This window comes from Mobula birostris, chromosome 5 (genome assembly GCF_030028105.1).
Source record: "Mobula birostris isolate sMobBir1 chromosome 5, sMobBir1.hap1, whole genome shotgun sequence".
Lineage (NCBI taxonomy): Eukaryota > Metazoa > Chordata > Chondrichthyes > Myliobatiformes > Myliobatidae > Mobula > Mobula birostris.
The window spans coordinates 100,559,351-100,578,693 of NC_092374.1; the positions used below are offsets into that span (position 1 = coordinate 100,559,351).

Genomic DNA, 19,343 nt, shown 5'->3' on the forward strand with positions numbered 1-19,343 from the left:
GGATGGACCACCCTGGGACTACGTAGGATGGACCACTTCAGCCAGCATGGAACACAGATGATTGGCCATTGCCGGGGCAAAGGTTTTATACTCCGCAGTGAAGGGAGATACTGATCGCCAATTCCTCAGGCAACAGACATCCCCTTTCTTTGGCAGGAGGGCTACAACTGCTCTTCACCAAGAGAGGCATGTTACCAGTTGCCAGGCTTTCCCCCAGTGAACCCCTAGAATGTCTCAGAAGGCCTAGAAATATTCAACAGTCCACCCATCTAGTCCTGGGGACTTGTATCGCTGCAGCTGGTTGGAGGCTCTGGTCAGCTCCTCCAAAGTTAGTGGGGCTGCTCGTCACCCGCAGGGCTAACACTTGACCCCCCCCCGACCCCCTTGCCATTCCAGGAGCCAAGTGGATTCACCTTCTGGATGATGCGATTTCATCCAAGAAGCTCACCGCATATCTCCTGTCCTGGAGGACAGAGAGATGATGGAATTTGTGGAGAGCACCCCACCTCCATTGATGTTAATGGTTGAAACACTTAACTTCGTTATGCACCTTATTGAGACCCCTCACCAGAGCCCCAGGAAGGAGCAGAGCTCTCCTTCGACCCCTCTCTTGTCTTCTCCAGAGACTCTAGGAGTCTCTTAAACTGATGCCTCTCTTTGCGCATCACCATCTCCCTTCCCCTTCTTTTGAAGGATAGTGCAGATAGACTGAATGACCCCTTTCAGACCCGCCCATTGATCAGTGGCCAACTGGGCCTTGAAACTTCTTCTAGTAGTTCTTCATGAACTGCAGGATCTCCTCCACAGAGACAGGTTGTCACTCAGTGTTGCAATCGAAGAAGTCTACCATCTTGACTTCAATAGAGTTCTCTTCTTCCCCCTCACCACATCCCACACGCTCGTCATCATCCAAGCAATCATCATCTACACCTGACGTGATGACCTCACTCCTCATTGAGGCGCTAACAAGAGATCTCCCCCTCCTCCCCACCAGCACAACCCCAGCCCCAGGACCAGTTACAGAGGGAGGCCTTCCACCTCTGTGTTCAGAATCCTCTTACAGCCAGGATGCGAGCCTGCTGGGCCGTATCCATCGCCTCACCCTTGTCACCCTCCCTGAAATCAGCACCAAGGGAGTCCCCTTCTTCTTCACTCTTTGGGACACACTTCCTCTGATTAGCTGAGTCGGAAGGTGATCCAGGGTTGCTTCGGTTCCCTTCATGGACTCGAGGCTCCTCAGCAGGGCGCTTGGTCTTGATTGAGGCAACAATCTGGAAAACTAATCCCTCTGGAGACCTGTTGACACAGGCAACCCCTGTTCTATGGGCTTTGCCTCTCCCTAGAGAACACATGCTCTGAGTACACAGTCTCAACTAAAGAAAGTCTGTCTTCCCACACGGCTCCTTTACAGTTCACCAGCCCAGAGGACGCATGTTCAGTCTTCAGCCCCATTTCCCCTCCCCCAACTTCTCCAGGAGCCACAGGCCCCTCCGGGCTCAGTTCAACAGCAACCACCTGCTCCTTCTCAGAGGGAGAAGCCTTCAAATGCTTTTTCCTCTTCTTCGCCTTCCTGCCTGCCACCTGAATCCACCCTCACCGTCACTCACCTCGTGTCCAACCACAACTTCCACAGTTGGTGGCACAGTGGGGGTGACGGATGAGGAAGAGTTGGAGGGATGGTCAGCGGGGCAATATGCCTAAACTCTTTACCGGCATGGCAGCTCAGGAGACCCGTAGCCTACAGGATGGTATAAAAATGTACCTGAAGTGGTCCCTTGGCACCCCCACCCCAATCCAGCTATACAAGCCAACGGCGCTGAAATGAGAAATGCCTCTGGAATAGGGTCAGCATGCCTCAGCATATCTGTGGCCTGAAATGATGGAGGCAGCCTTGAGATCAGGAGCCATGAGAGGAGGAGGATTTATCCCCGGTAAAGGCTGTGTGAGCAGAGTATGTCCTCGCAGAGCTGGAAGATAGCCCTGTACCGTATTGGGGTTATTTTTGATCTCACCTCGCCTAGGTAGGGGAAGGCCTTGTTAGGGAAATGGGGATGGGTGTCTCAGGCTATTACCATCTGCACAGAGGCAACACTGGCTCCACCTGCATAAAAACCCTCCCCACCCTTAACCCCTGACTCAGGGCCAAAAACAAACCCCTCGCTAACTTCAAATCGAAAATAATCTTCCCATCCAAAACTACTGATACAACAATGCCCTCACGACCTCCAACAGTCTCTCCTGTGGCTTTTATGGTGGCATTCCTACCAACTGAAGTAGGCACAGTATGTTGTACAGCGTTCTTTAGTTAGTAATTTGAACGGGTGGTGGTCTTTGTGAGCTGTAACTCCCAACCCCGCAGCCTCCGCATTTGACTTCGGCACGGATGTCTTCGAACTGCAACCTTCCATGACGCAGTTTGAATTCAAAAGTTCAGCACCACCGCTGGGATACTACACAGCCTACACCCAGCAGAACGCCAGCAAAGTCAAAAAGAAACAGTTCAAAGATGAGACAGGATGGAAGGGTAAAAAGGAGTGGCCAAACAGAGAAGTCCATGCAATCTTGAAAACCTCAGCGCCCTTGTGCAGAGGCAGTCTGCTGTTCCTTTGGCCGCTCCAAAGTCAATTCCTCTTCACTCAGTCGCCATGGGCTAGGCAATCTGAACAGAAGGGTTTTCCCACTGTTACAAATGGAATAAATCCGTCCCGTCACCACTCGATTCAAAATTCTGGCAGTCTGCTAGCCACACCCACTGCTCAACGCCCAGAGACATGAACTGAAGAAACTTCACCGAACAAAATCCTTCCAGGAAAGGAAACAGTTTCAGTCCACTGCTGAGATGGTACTCCACACTCCAAAGTCTTCTGGCGTCTCCAAACTGTTCTTTGGTGATCTTGATTCTGGACTAGTTCCTGAGGATTGGAGGGTGGCTAATGTAACTCCACTTTTTAAAAAAGGAGGGAGAGAGAAACCGGGGAATTATAGACCGGTTAGCCTAACGTCGGTGGTGGGGAAACTGCTGGAGTCAGTTATCAAGGATGTGATAACAGCACATTTGGAAAGCGGTGAAATGATCGGACAAAGTCAGCATGGATTTGTGAAAGGAAAATCATGTCTGACGAATCTCATAGAATTTTTTGAGGATGTAACTAGTAGAGTGGATAGGGGAGAACCAGAGGATGTGGTATATTTGGATTTTCAGAAGGCTTTTGACAAGGTCCCACACAGGAGATTAGTGTGCAAACTTAAAGCACACGGTATTGGGGGTAAGGTATTGGTGTGGGTGGAGAGTTGGTTAGCAGACAGGAAGCAAAGAGTGGGAATAAACGGGACCTTTTCAGAATGGCAGGTGGTGACTAGTGGGGTACCGCAAGGCTCAGTGCTGGGACCCCAGTTGTTTACAATATATATTAATGACTTGGATGAGGGAATTAAATGCAGCATCTCCAAGTTTGCGGATGACACAAAGCTGGGCGGCAGTGTTAGCTGTGAGGAGGATGCTAAGAGGATGCAGGGTGACTTGGATAGGTTGGGTGAGTGGGCAAATTCATGGCAGATGCAATTTAATGTGGATAAATGTGAAGTTATCCACTTTGGTGGCAAAAATAGGAAAACAGATTATTATCTGAATGGTGGCCGATTAGGAAAAGGGGAGGTGCAATGAGACCTGGGTGTCATTATACACCAGTCATTGAAAATGGGCATGCAGGTACAGCAGGCGGTGAAAAAGGCGAATGGTATGCTGGCATTTATAGCGCGAGGATTCGAGTACAGGAGCAGGGAGATACTACTGCAGTTGTACAATGCCTTGGTGATATCACACCTGGAGTATTGTGTGCAGTTTTGGTCCCCTAATCTGAGGAAAGACATCCTTGCCATAGAGGGAGTATAAAGAAGGTTCACCAGATTGATTCCTGGGATGGCAAGACTTTCATATGAAGAAAGACTGGATGAACTGGGCTTGTACTCGTTGGAATTTAGAAGATTGAGGGGGGATCTGATTGAAACGTATAAGATCCTAAAGGGATTGGACAGGCTAGATGCAGGAAGATTGTTCCCGATGTTGGGGAAGTCCAGAACGAGGGGCCACAGTTTGAGGATAAAGGGGAAGCCTTTTAGGACCGAGATTAGGAAAGACTTCTTCACACAGAGAGTGGTGAATCTGTGGAATTCTCTGCCACAGGAAACAGTTGAGGCCAGTTCATTGGCTATATTTAAGAGGGAGTTAGAGATGACCCTTGTGGCTACAGGGGTCAGGGGGTATGGAGGGAAGGCTGGGGTGGGGTTCTGAGTTGGATGATCAGCCATGATCATAATAAATGGCGGTGCAGGCTCGAAGGGCCAAATGGCCTACTCCTGCACCTATTTTCTATGTTTCTATTATCAACTTTAGGAGAGAGAGCTCTGACAGTGCGAACCTCTCTCAGTACACCCCTCCCACAGTGACTATCCCTCAGTACCACCCCTCCCACAGTGTGACTCTACCTCAGTACCACCACTCCCACAGTGTGACTCTACCTTAGGTCTGCCCCTCCCATGGTGTCCTTCGGCACTGCTTGCCAGCGTTTAGGTTCAGGATCTCTGAATCTCTGGTTGCAACCCCTTGTTGAGGGAGGTGTGAATGTGACCCGGGTTGGTACACCATTACTCACACCAAAATCCTTGGAGTAAATGGGAGCAGATAGAACCTGTGATATTTAATGGTAAAGTTTATTTGGACAAAGCAGATGACCCACCTGTTACTGTTCTGCCCTCGGACAATCCCACTGTCCCAACAGAGTCACACAGCAGGGAAGCAGGCCCTTGGCCCAATGCTGACCCTCGGCACATTTACACTGATCCAATACTAATCCCATTTTATTTTTCCCTCAGTTCCATCAACCCCTCCCCTCAGATTCTCCCACACATCTAGGGACATTTTACTCCAGTAATTACCGAAATTTTCTTTGGCCCCTTCCACCTGACACTCCAAGCCACCCCACTGTCTCACATCGTCCCGCCAACCACCCCCCACCCTAACACAAATCTATCTGTCCCTCTCCTCTCAGGCTCTCCTTCATGCTATCAATACCTACCTATACCCTCAGGCTCACCCTCTCACATCTATCACTCCTTCCGTCCCCTCATGCCCTCTGAAGCCCTTCTACCTGCTCCTTCCCTTACCCATCCATTTTCCTCCACCACAGCCTCTGATGCTGATCTGCCTGCTCACTCCCTCCCTCATCCATCCATCTCACTCCCCTAACACCCTCTAACGCTCCTCTGCCAGCTCGCTCGCTCCCTCCCTCCCTTCCTCCCTTCCTCCCTTCCTCCCTTCCTCCCTTCCTCCCTTCCTCCCTTCCTCCCTTCCTCTCTCTCTCCCTGCCTCCTGCCTCCCCGCCCTACTAAGCCTACAAATGGACTATATTGAACTGCATCCCCCAGCATGCCACGCGAGCACGCATGCGGTTACGCCAGGCACACGCACCGAGGGACGGCCATGAGCGGTGACGTCACGCTGTAACGACATGTTCGCCCGGCTCGGCTGTTGCAGGATGTGGAATCTGAGGGTGACAGTTCGGTGGGCACCGACAGTGGCGAGAGCCTTGTGCGCACGGTATGAGCGGCTTTGCCGCCCAGGGAAAAAAGTGGCGAGATGGCACTGTCAACGACAGGAAGTCCGGGAGTTTGAATTTGGGGCCCTTGGGGTGTGGGGATAGGCCCGTGGGAAAGGATCGTTGCCTTGGGAGGCGTCGTCTTCAGAGACATGGGATACGTGTGTGGTTGGTGACCAGGTGGGAATGGGGAAGATTGTGTTGGTTGAGGGATGTGAAAGGGCTAATAAACGCTCACCCAGCGAAAAAGGGAATAAGGGACGATGATATTTGCAGCATCTGGAGGGTGGGCGGTTGTCACGTTGTGCAAACCCTCTCCCACTTTCCGTCTGTGTGTGCAAGGATGTTAGGCGATGAGCCTCTCCCATGTTAACGTTTTGAGGATCAGTTATAGAGCACTGCTGCACAGAAGCAGGCTCTTCAGTTCATTTAGTGCACGCTGAACTGTTATTCTAGCCCCATTAACCCGCATATGACCATAGTCCTGGTTACCCATCAAGTCCATGCTGACCAAACCTATAAATTCCATTCTCCCCATCAACCAACCTAGATTCTAACACTTCCCTGCTCACAAAGGGAAATTTGTGAGGCCAAATAACCCATCAACTCATAGGTTGTTGGAATCCGGAAGGAAGTCACCCACTAACCTATCTTGTCTTGGTGCGTTCAAGGTCAAGTTTGTTGAAAGGCCTCAATAGAGTAGACTTAGAGAGGATGTTTTATATGGTGGGGAAGTCTAAGACCAGAGGACGTGGCCTCAGAACAGGAGGAGGTTCATTTAGAACAGAGATAAGGAGGAATTTCTTTAACCAGAGAGTGGTGAATCTGTGGAATTTGTTGCCACAGACGGCTGGGGAGACAGAGTCATTGGGATATTTATCGCAGAGGTTGATAGATTCTTGATTAGACAGGGCATGAAGGAATGTGAGGAGAAGGCAGGAGAATGGAGCTGAGGGAAATGGATCAGCCATGATGAAATGGCAGAACAGACTTGAAAGGCCAGATGGTCTAATTCTGCTCCTATATCTTGTGGCTTTTATTGTCAATCAACCATGCATGTGTTTACAGATAAATGAAGCATCGTTCCTCTGGGGCCAAGATGCAAAACACAGCACATACAGTCACAAAATACACAGCACATACTGTCGCACACAGCACATACTGTCACAAAATAATACCAGCACAAATCCCTGAGTGGCAGGGCCTGAAGATTGACAGGTTTACTTGACGTGCAGGATGCATGTTTATGTAAGACACTATAATGTTACTGGAACTATTATAATAGAAAAGCAGTTATATAAATATGTGAAACTGCAGCAAAAGGTTGAGGGCTGGGGTGAGCGTTCTCTGACCTTGAGTATGGTTTGAACCCTCTGCTTACATACATACCCGACTTCACAGTCGATTGCGAACTGTGTCAAGTTATAGAGAAGACCTTTTGTTGAAGTTGTAAACGTGCATCCTTCACTCAAACATAAATTCTCTGCTTTTTGTTTGCTAATCAGAAATACATTTTGCCTCGGGTTTAATATATTGATCTGAGACAAGTGTGTATCCACCAGCACTGTAGCCCAGTCTTCCGTAGTGAGAGCTCTGTGTCCATCAGTACCGTACCTTTGGGTTATCCGGTGATACGTCCACACCAACCAGCATTGTGACTGTGATAGAGTTGTGCCCATCTGGTGTTCACGAGAATGATCCCAGGAATGAAACAGTTAACGTATGAGGAACGTTTGATGGCTCTGGGCCTGTACTCACTGGAGTTTAGAAGAATGAGGGAGGGTTTCATTGAAACCTACTGAATATTGAAAGCAAGAAAAAATCTGCAGATGCTGAAAATCAGAGCAACGCACAGAAAATGCTGCAGGAACTCAGCAGACCAGGCAGCATATCTGGGAAAGGGTACAGTCGATGTTTTTTCATAGATGTTTTGGACTGAACCATTGACTGTACTCTTTTCCATAGATGCTGCCTGGCCTCAGCGTTTTGTGTGGCCTAGATAGAGTGAACATGGAAAGGATGTTTCCTATACTGAGGGGTCTAGCGCCAGAGAGCACAGCTTCAAAATAGAAGGACATTTCTTTGGAACAGAGATGAGAAATTTTTTTAGCCATAGGGTGGTGCCACAGACAGGTGTGGAGGCCAAGTCTTTGAGTATATATAAAGCAGAGAATGTTACATTCTTAATAAGTAAGGGTATCAAGAATTACATGGAGAAGGCAGTAGAATGGGGTTGAGAGAGATAATAAATCACCCAAAATGAAATGGCAGAGCAGATTCAATGGGCCAAATGACCTGATCATATCCTATATCTCATAGTCTTGTTATACACTGACAGATCTCTTACCAGCATTACTATACTTCATTGTTATATTGTAACACTGTGCCCACCAAAACTGTTATTAAACAGTGACTCACTACTCCTGCCAGCACTGTGCCCAAGAGTTAGGTTGTGTAACAGATACCTTCAATAAATCCTGTGAATGAGTCCATCAATCATTCTGTGGGTCAATACACAGCACAGAATGTGATTAGGATTCGAGCGGTCTAATCAAAGGTTACAGGGAGAAAGCAGGAGAATGGGGTTGGCAGGGATAATAAGTCAGCCGTGATGGAATAGCGAAACAGATTTGATGGGCCAAGAGACCTAATTCTCCTATTTCTTATGGTCTTATTTGTATTTCTGGAAAATTAATGAGATTTATCAGCCATTTTCTTAACACATACTTGCCAGTCTGTGTGTGTATATGTGGTCTTGGTGATTGCTGGCATAGTCCCAAGTTTGAGTGTGAGTCTAAATGTAGGTGACTTGCACGGTGAGTGACAATCTTCTCTTTGACAATTGGAACAGACTTTGCCAGACTGTAGTGGGAGGGGCTGACATTTGTTCAGTATTAACTGGAGAGCTTGTTCAAAGAGCTGCCACAAGCTTGATGGGGAGATTGGCTTCCATTCATCTTGAGTCATCCATTGATCAGGTGTGAGTACATGACCTTTGTTCTTGTAATCTCTAGTTGGAACTTTTGAAAAATGACTCAACTTTCTAATGTGTAGTACTTCAATTCATCTAAGGTCTGACACAGATTGAAACTGTTTTAATCGTCATTTCTGGACTGTATTGTCCAGTGTCATTATTGGAATGAAGGCTCATGAAATAGAAAAATGGAAAATAATAGAACTTCTGTGTCTTATGAGAACAAGTTGAGTGTCCTAGGCTTTTCTCTCAGGAGCGAAGGAGGATGAGAAGTAACTCAATGGAGGTATACAAGATAAGAGAAATAAATCATTTGGATATCTAGAGACTTTTAACGTGTTTGGAGGAAAGTATAGGGGGGAATGGCAGAGGTAGATTTTTTGCGCAGAGAACGTGCTGCCAGGGGCAGTGGTAGAGGCAAGTACATTAGGCTTATTTATGAGACTCTCAGCTAGGCACATGGATGAAAGAAAAATGGAGGACTATGTAGGAGGGAAGGGCTAGATTGATTTAGAGCAGGTTAATATGGTGCCACAACTTGAGGTCTGAAAGATTTGTACTGTGCTGAGTGTTCTATGTTCACCGAGCTGGCCGGGCTGTAAGTTTGGAAGGAAGACAAGGTTAACGTCTGTGTCTTCCCACAGATACTGTCCGACTTGTTGAGCGTGTCCAGCATTTTACTTCAGTTTCTTAGCGTTTGTTGTTTTAATACCTTCTCTCTGTCCAAGGTCAGGGTCAAGTGCCCTCTGAAGATATTAGTAACAGTACCTCTCATCTCCTGATTGAACATAAGGTTTTGGTATTTTCTCCCCCACAGGACAGTTGGTGGCCATCACAACTGGAACGGGTAGATTCTTGGTTACTGAGCAAACCAGGCATGCGGGGATCAGCACGGGAAATGGTCATGACCATGACAAAAATGGGCAGTGATCATGTTGAAGGGCGGAGGAGGTTGCGGCACCCTATGGCTTTCTCTGTTATTGTGTCCTTGAGGAGGCCAATCAGTCCTCTGGAAAATTGTGCATACCAGATATACCTTGCATTTAATACTTCAGAGCTGTGTTCTGTGTATTAAGCTCTCTGCCTGTCTGTACTTTAGAAGTGATTTATACTTGTTCCCTGTCCCAGGACACACTGTCCAACAATAATGGCACTTGTGACCCTTAGCAACTTCTAGATGGTGGCTAATGAAACAAGGAAAACAACTAAATACTTTGTTAACCACACTTTTTCTGGAAAATGATCGTTACATGTGATGGTCTGTAGCTTCCCTTTGGACTTGGAGGCAATTTGATGTGGCTGGACCGAGGCAGCCAACCTGTCGCTGAGAGCGTGGAAAGTCGGGCCCAGGCAACCGGAGTATGTTGATGTTTGGATGGAGATTTACAGGTGAAGTCTGGAGTTTCCAAATGGCAGAACCTGTTGTTCAGATGGAGATTTGAGCGCCGGGCCAGATTGAAAAAGTCAGGGCGTCGAGGCCTGAGACGTGGTATGGGCCGGTACAGATCACTGCGCCGTGGCGTTTACTCAGCTCTGTCCTGAATTATAGGACTTTCTTGGGGACTTCAGTTCAGAAACACTATCTGCTTGTGGTTACTGTTTGCATGATTTTTGTTCATTGCACATTCGACGGTTTTTTTATGGGTTATTTTATTTTATTTATGAGTTCTTTTTTAATGGGCATGATGTGGTTTTTATTCCCTGCACATTAAGTGTTAGAAAATCTTTTTAAAAATATACGTTTGGGTTCTTTGGTTGCCTGTTGGACAGATCTTAAGGTTGTATAATGTATATATACTTCGATAATAAATGTACTTTGAACTTTGAACTCTGTGCATTGGACTGTGTTTGTAGGTGGGTGGTTGGAAGAGATGGGTCTTATTTTGCTTTTGTTGCTGTGTTTGATTCATTGTGTTCTGTGTTGTTCTGCTGAAGATGGTCATTATGTTGGCACTGGAATGTATGGCGACACTTGTGGACTGCCCCCAGCACATCCCTAGGTCCTGTTGGTTGTAAACAAAAGCGACTATTTCAATGTGTTTCAGTGTACACGTAGTAAATGGATCTGAATCTGAACTATGATATCAAACTTGAAAACTCAGACTGACCAACCTTAACTGCTATTTGAGGGGGAAATACAGGAGGAACTCAACAGTAAGGCGCATCTATTAAGGGAAATATACAGTCAGTATTTTGATTTTGGGGAGGGGAAAAGTTTCGGATACCCTTCAGTTCTTGAGTGAAGAACAGTCTCTTGACATCACCTAATTGACCAAGCTCGGAATTTAAAGCCCTGTTACCTTGTTGTGGACTCCCTTGTGTCCCTAAGAGAGAAAAGTGTTTCCATCCACACTGAACTGTCACATAATATTTTAAAAACCTGGAAGAGATCAACTGTTGTTTTTGTTATATTGTATTCTTTCTATTTATTTAGAGGGTAACACAGTAGTGTAGCAGTTACTGTAACGCTTTACAGTGCCTGCAATCAGGGTTCAATTTCTGCTGCTGTTTGTAAGAAGTTTGTTTATTCTCCCTGTGACCGCGTGGGATTCCTCCTGGTACTCCAGTTTCCTCCCACATTCCAAAGACACACAATTAGAGTTAATGAGTTATAGGCATGCTATGTTGGTGCTGAAAGCATGACAACACTTGTGGGCTGGCTCCAGCACATCTTTGGACTGTGGTCATGGACACACAAGTTTCTATGTTTCAAAGTACATGTGACAAATAAATCTAATCCAATCTAGAGCATGGTATAAGGACCTTCCAGCCCAATAAGCTGTGCTGCCCATTTACGCCCATATGACCAATTAACCTACCAACCTGTACAAATGTGGGAGGAAGCCAGAGCACCTGGAGGAACCCACACAGTAACGGAGAGAATGTACAGACAGCATCGAGAATTGAACCCAGGTGGCTGGTGCTGTAACAGTGTTATGCTAATCGTTATGCTATCATGCTGCCCCTTGTACTTACAGGGAATATATATACAAAGTTTGCACAATCCGTACTGATAATTTAACCTCCTCATCTCCTTTGTCATTCTGCTATATCTCCACTGACACAGATCCCTACTCCCTGCAGTGCTGAACCCTGATCTGATGCAGTTTCTTCAGATGTCTGACCAAGGCATGAGGCACCTGAAGCATCTCTCCTTCCCCTTTGTATTCCAACCTCCTGGAGAGAAAGACCAGTGTTCAATTATTCTTTGTAATTACCTTCTAAGGGGAGATTATACTTGACTGTGATGCTTAATAAAGTGAAGCTGCTAATTACAGTGGGTGGGAGGGGCTGAAACAGTGCCCAGTTTTTATAACACAGCCATTTGCTTTAACTTCTGAGAAGGTCAAGTGGCCCATTGTTTAATGAGAATGCAGCTGATGGTGACCTAACCTCTTATTAACATCCTTAGTTCTAAATAATTTATTAATGCAAACTATAATATTAACAATAGACTTGGTTTTGAGGGAGAGTGAAGGAATGCTACTGATGGGAAAGCTCTTGAGGGCCAGACTTGATGGATTGAATGGCTGCCTCCTGAGTTGTAAGGAAGTATAAGAACATAAGATATAGGAGCAGAATTAGGCCATTTGGCCCATCAATTCTGCTCTGCCATTTCATAATGGCAGATCCATTTCCTTCTCAGCCCTATTCTCCTGCCTTCTCCTCATATCCCTTCATACCTTGACCATTCAAGGATCTGTCAACCTCTGCCTTAAGTATACTCAATTACTTGACCTCCTCAGCCACTTGAGGCAACGAATTCCACCGATTCACCACTCTGGCTAAAAAAATTCCTCCTTATCTCCGTTCTCAATGGACCTACTTCTGTTTTGAGGCTGTGTCCTCTGGCCTTAGACTCCCCATTCATAGGAAACTTCTTCTCCGCATTCGCTCTATTGAGGCCTTTCAGCATTCAATAGGTTTCATTGAAATCACTGCCTGCCATTCTTCTGAACGAACACACCTCATACATTAGCCCTTGCATTCCTGGAATCATTCTCAGGAACCTCCTCTGAACCCTTTCCAATGTCAGTACATCAGGTTGACTGTGTGCGCTGAAGTGTGTTGGACTGACCACACACTGTCTGTACACTGTCCTTAACCCATGCTTTGTTGCAACTTCCACATGAGAAGAAGTTAGATTGAATAATTACACTTTTTTCCTTGGGGTGCATCATAGAGTGGAGAGTGAGAGGATTTGGGAACATCCGTGGATCTCCAGACTGTGTATTGTTAATCATTCTCCCTGTGTCTCTTACAGTCCATGGTACCCTCCACCCTGTTGCCTTTTGGTCAGTGATGGTCGTCTCTTTGCCTCGCAGGCCTCCCAGGTAAGTAGGTAAGTGAGTATGTGTCGTTATTGTGAGGAGGTCCTGTCCTCTAGAACAAGATTTTAGGCAGCACCACAGCTTAGTCAGCTGAGATCTGTACGGGAAAGAAAATGTCTTTTCCTGCTGAAATTTTCAAATATAAAGAATATGAGAGTTAAGAGTAGGGTTAGATTCCTCAGCCCCGTGAGCCTCTCCTTCATTTAACATGTTGATGGTGGGTCTGGTAATAACCTTGACTCCGCATTCCTGTTGTTAGAGCTTAATGCTTTGCGAGGCAAAGTTTCTTTGGAAGTCAAGAATGGGGCATAAAACTTACTGCTTTCAGCCGTTTTATTCAGTGTTGCAAGAACAAAGAATGATCAAAGAAAGAGCTGAGAGAACACAAAGTTGAAGGGATAAAACAGCTGTGGTCATCTTGTACTTAGATGAGAGATAAACAAAATCCTGGTGATAATGATTAACCTATAAAATATTCAAGTGGCGTGACACCCGCTATGGAAATCTAAGAAGCTTCTAGAAAAATACAGAAACAACTGTATCATATTATATGTATATACTGTAGGTCAGTTGTCCCCAACCTCCGAGCCGCGGACTGATACATTACTGCAAAGAATGTAGCGGTACAGTGGTTGCCGGAACGCACCCAGCACATCTTTAAGAAAAAAGCCAAAATAAACAAGCTAGTTAATTAGGTGCCGCCTGGCACGTAAATGGCAGCCCAGATGAGAGGCGACGCAATTGGCAATCACCTCTGATCTGGGCCGACATTTACGTGCCGGGCGGCACCTGATTAATTAGCTTGTTTATTTCGGCTTTTTTCTTAAAGATGTGCTGGGTGCGTTCCGGCCACCGCTGCACCCCTGCATGCTTTGCGGCAGTGTATCGGTCCGCGGCCCAGAGGTTGGGGACCACTGCTGTAGGTTGTTATGTAAAAATGCAAGCAAGCATAGGAATGTTAAACTGTAAGGAAGATACAAGATAACTAATCCTATACCCCAACCCAACACTGTCTACCCAGTACCTATCAAGAATACTGCAATAAGATGGTCCTGGTGAACCATGGTGATTTGTTGTGGGCAGTTTACAAAACTTTTAAATATACTTCGTAACTACTCCCACTGTAATCTGCAGCATGTAACTTCCCTTTAACTAACATAATTTTGAACCGACTTAACGAACTAGTGATTTCATGATCTTCTGAAGGACTCGCTGGACTTAACTCTCAAGCATGCAGGTATAGCACCTTTAAGCGGACCATGGTACACCATGGCTGGAAGAAAGGGGTGAGGGGAAAACTCCAAGCCAGACTGAAATGCCGAGAAATGAAACTCCCTCTACCCAGCATCTTGTTTACAAATGTACAGTTGCTGGAGAACAAGATTAAGGACCTACCAGCAAGATTGCAGTATTGGAGGGAAATGAGGAATTGCTGCATTCTCTGTTTCATGGAGACTAATCTTTCTGGACACGCCAAATGCCTTGGTAAGGCCCGAGGGCTTCTCAGTACACTAGACTGCTAATTCATGGAAGGCAAAAGGTAGACGGCTGTGTTTCAAGATAAACCCTTTGTGGTGTTTTGATGCAGCAGTCTTGTCTAGTTCCCCAACCTGGAACATCTAATGATTAAGTGCTAACTGTTCGACTTACCAAGAGAGTTCTCTTCCATGATCCTAACCATAGTTTGCATACCACCTGAGGCTGACATTAAGCAGGTATTTGATGTATTGAGTACCACCATCACCAAGCAAGAAACAGCCTACCGTAATGCCTTTCAAATCATTGTTGGGGCTTCAATCTGGCTTGTTTGAAGAAATCTCTGTCCAATTATCATCAATATATCACCTGCAGCACCAGGGGTCCCAGTACACTCAACCACTGCAATACTGCAATTAAAAATGCCTACTGATCCATACCTAGACTGCATTTCAGAAAATCTGATCACTTGGATATCCTCCTACCTACATACTGGTGGAAGCTAAAGAGTAAGGCTCCAGAGATAAGGACAACAGAGAGCTAGTTGTAGGAGGCAGAAGAGCTGTTCCAGGTTTGCTGTAAGTTAGCCCATGTTCAAAGACTCATCAGAGGATCTGAACAAATGCACTATGGGTTGTTACAGACTTTATAAAAACAATCAGATGAGTATGACCCCACAAAATCATTCAAAGTCATTGCTCAATCAGAAGCCCTGGATGAACCATGAGATCTGCAATCTGTTTTGGGCCAGATTAGTGGCATTCAGGTTTGGCAACCAAGTAAGATGCAAGAGGTCCAGGTACGATCTCAGGAAAGCCATTTCACGTGTGAAGTGGCAATTGTGACCAAACTTGAATCACTGTAGGATACTCAACAGCTGGGGCAGGGGTTGAATGCTATTACTTCTTATAAGTGAAACCAAGCGGCACAGGTGACAGCAAGGCTTTGTTCCCAGATGAGCTCAATAACTTCTATGCTTGCTTTGACCATCAAAATATGGAGGAACATTCACAAACTCCCAAAGCACCTGATGACCCTGTGATTTCAATTTTTGTGGCTGGCGTGAGAGCATCCTTTAGGAGAGTGAACTCATGGAAAGACCTGTGCTGGTCAACGGGCTGGAACGTTCATCAATATCTTTAACCTCTCACACTGGCAGTCTGAAGTACCCACCTGTTTTAAGCAGGATTCAATTTTACTATTGCCTAAGAACATGGTAACCGGCCTCTGACTATCATCTAGTAGCACTTAAATCCACCGTGATGAAGTGCTTTAAGAAGCTGATGATGAAATACGTCGAATCCTGCCTGAAAAGTGACTTGGATCTAGTCCAGTTTGCCTATGGTCACGACAAGTTTATAACAGATGCCATTTCATTGACTCTTCATTCAAATGTGGAACATCTGCACTGCAAAGAGGCATACATCAGAATGCTCCTTATTGACTACAGCAATAGTAACATCCCTTAGTCAATAAGCTTAAAGACCTTGGCTTCAATACCTCCTTGTGCAACTGAATCTTCAATTTTCTCACTTGCACACCCCAGTCAATTTGGATTGGCAACAACATCTCCTTCAGAACTTCTGTCAGCACAGATACTCCACAAGGCTGTGTGCTTTGCTCCCTGCTCTACTCGCTTTACACTTATGACTGTGTGGCTAAGCACAACTCCAATGCTGTATTTAAGTTTGCTGATGAAACTACTGTCATTGGATGAATCAGCATATAGGAGGGAGATTGATCATCTGGCTGAGTGGTGCCACAATAATGACCTCTCACTCAATATCAGCAAGACCAAGGAGTTAATTATTGACTTCAGGAGGAGGAGTTCTTTTTTTACTTATTATCAAAGCATGTATCCATATACAACTGTGAAATTTATCTTCTCCAGATAACCACAAAACAAAGAACATGGAGGTTGTTCTGATAGTAACAGCAAATGTGCTACACACACACACACACCCATCCTGATCATCAACCCCCAAAACTCCCCTCCCCCTGCACAAAACAGAACAGGAACATTGACCCTTCCCCCTCCCAAAAAAAGACCCCTCCTCCTCACAACAAAACTAACAGAACATCGATCCCCAAGCACCCTCCCCTCGCACAACAAAACAGAAAAAGAACTGGTGATAAAAAAAAACACAATATAAAAACCATAAGTCTGAAAGGGTCCACAGTCCATCTTCCTCATCGGGGGATCAGAGGTGGAGAGGTTCAGCAACTTTAGATTCCTCAGTGTTATCATTTCAGAGAATATGTCCTGGCTGTAGCACTTAAGTGCCATTACAAAGAAGGCACTACAGCCTCTCTACTTCCTTAGAAGTTTTCAAAAATTCAGCATGACATCTAAAACTTTGACAAACCATGTGTGGTGAAGAGTATATTGACTAGTTGCATCACGGCCTGTTATGGAAACACCAATGCCCTTGAGTAGAAATTCTTACAAAAAGTAGTGGATACAGGCCATTACATCACAGGTAAAGCCCTCCCCATCACTGAGCATATCTATATAGAAAGTTGTTGCAGGAAATCAGCATCCATCATCAGGGACATCCACCATCCAGCCCATGCTCTCTTCCTGGTGCTGCCATCTGGAGAAGGTGCCACAGAACCCACACCGCCAGGTTCAGGAACAGTTATTACCCCTCAACCATCAGGCTTGAACCAGAAGGGAAATAACCTCATTCAACTTCACTCACCCCAATACTGAGCTGTTCCCACAGCCTACTAACTCACTTTTAAGGACTCTTCATCTCAAGTTCTTGATATTTATTGCTCATTTATTTTCATTTTATTTCTTTTTTTCATTTTGTAATGCATTTTGTTGTCTTTTGCACATTGGACATGGCTGTCATTCTTTGATTTCCTTGTGTTTCTTGTATGTATTATGAATGCCTGCAAGAAAATGAATCTCGGGATTGTATAAGGTAACAAATATGTACTTTGATAATAAATTTACTTTGAACTTTGAATCAGTCTAACTTTCCTACAAATTATTCATATCCCATTTCTACAATCCTTTGAGGAGTTTCAAAGACTCTCAACCCTTTGAGAGGAAAATTTTGACTTCATCTTTGAATTAAATAGGTGAACCCATATCTTAAAAACAGTGACCATAGTTCTAGATTCTCTCAGAAGGGGAAACATACTCTCTACATTCAACCTGTTGAGACTCTCAGGGTCTCATTTATTTCTGACACCAGTGGATGGAAGCCCAGCTGTCCAGCCTTCCCTCATAAGAACAACCCACCATTCCAGGTATCTGTCTAATAAATTCTCTCTGAACTGCTTCCAGTGCACTAACATCTTGCCAACAAGAGAAAGGTTCTTTCACTGTTGGCCGGTCAACATCTTATACATGTTACCTGCTTATATCATGGCTCCACAATAACATGAAGAAAAGTGTGTAGGACCAGGCCATTCAATGATCCCTTGCTTCTGTTTATATGGCACCTACTCAATAGTTGTGAAATGTTCCAAAGCACTTTACACCATTGTTACCTGTGGATGGAGGACTGCGTTTGCGCAGAGGTGGGAAGGAGGAACAGGTCTTGCTTTCCTGCTGTTGTTTAGTTGCTTGCTGTGTTCTGCATTGTTCTGCTGAGTATTGTGGGCATGCTATGATGGTGCCAGAATGTGTGGCAACATTTGTGGGCTGTCCCTAGCACAGCCTTGAGTGTGTGGCTTGTTAATGCAAATGATGTGTTTCACAGAGGCAAGTGATTCTGCAGATGCTGGAAATCTTGATCAACACACACAAGATGGTGGAGGAATTCAGCAGCTCAGGCAGCATCTATGGAGAGGTTTAAACTCAATATTTCAGGCTGAAACAAAGATAAGTAAATCTGAATCATGGGAAGTATAACACTGGGACATAATCTAATGCTTGGTCAAAGAGAATCTAAAGCACGAAAGAGAGACTGAGATTTAGGGAGGTAGTCCTGAACTTGGGATTCACAATCAGCAATAGTGAACTGTTAGAGAGTAGTCCAGTTTACGATGGCGCTGATGAAGCACGGCGATGACCTATTGGCAGCAAAATCAACTATTAACTAGTTTATTAATCACACTTTCTCTGGACAACGATTTCTGTAATCAATAGCCTGTAACTTCCCTTTTGGAGTCGTGTTTTTGAACTGCATGTATGGCTTGACATTTTGACAGTGTGGACTGAATTCTCAAAGGTGCAAGACAGTTGCAGCATGACATTTACGTGCTGAATCGAGGTGGTAGACCCCAGGTCCAAGCGCAGGGAATGAGCTAATGTTTGGCTGCTGCAGTAGTCTTGAAGGCAATTCAAAGTGGCAGAACTGAGGCAAGGCAGAGTTAAGGCGGTGAGGCCTGGGCCCGAGTGTGAGGCACAAGCCAAGGTTTGACCAATTTAAATGCTGGGCCAAATTGAAAAGGTCAGTTATGGGCGGAATTGAAGCAGTAGGTCCTGGGCTCGAGAGCGTACTGGAGCAGCAGGGCCCAGGTCCAAGAGCGAGGAACAACCCACTGTTTTGCTGACTTAAGCACCGAGCCAGATTGAAAAGGTCAGGGTGTTGGGGCTGTAGGTGAGGGATGGGCTGGTGTTCAGATTGCTTCTCCGTGAGGTTTGCTCAACTCTGTGCTGAACTGAAGCTGTGGCCTGCAGTTAATGGGCTCCTGGATCGATTGTAACTGGCGTAGTTGATTTGGACTCACTTTCCTGAACTTCAATTCTGAATGTTATTTGCATAATTTATTGTTTGTACAATTTGTTTTCTGTACATTGGGTGTTTGACAATCTTTCTTTAATGGGCTCTTTTGGGTTTCCTTGTTTTATAGTTGCCTATAATGAGACCAATCTCAATGTTATATATAGTGTTAATATTTGATAATAAATGTACTTTGAACTTTGGTCCGGTTGCCAGAGCTGGATAAACACGTGTTGGGGAGCTGTATTTCGGGTGGGTTACCAAAATAGGGAAGTGGTCAAAAAGG

The 19,343-nt window shown here is 45.4% G+C and overlaps 1 protein-coding gene across 10 annotated transcripts in view; it reads left to right on the plus strand.

The window, feature by feature from the left end:
* Nucleotides 1-5,489: 5,489 nt before the first annotated feature.
* acadvl (acyl-CoA dehydrogenase very long chain) overlaps nt 5,490-19,343 on the plus strand; it is a 142,613-nt gene continuing 128,759 nt past the window's right edge. For 7 of the 10 annotated variants that reach the window (XR_011886060.1, XR_011886059.1, XR_011886058.1 and 4 more), the window contains exons 1-2: nt 5,493-5,596; nt 12,833-12,902. Coding sequence is in view for 6 of the 10 variants with exons in the window: in XM_072258534.1 (XP_072114635.1) it covers nt 5,508-5,596; nt 12,833-12,902 (159 nt within the window). In the remaining 4 variants the exon portion in view is untranslated. Of the gene's footprint in view, nt 5,597-12,831; nt 12,911-19,343 lie in introns of those variants that run through there. The other 3 variants (XM_072258535.1, XM_072258536.1, XM_072258539.1) reach the window with 3 other exon arrangements.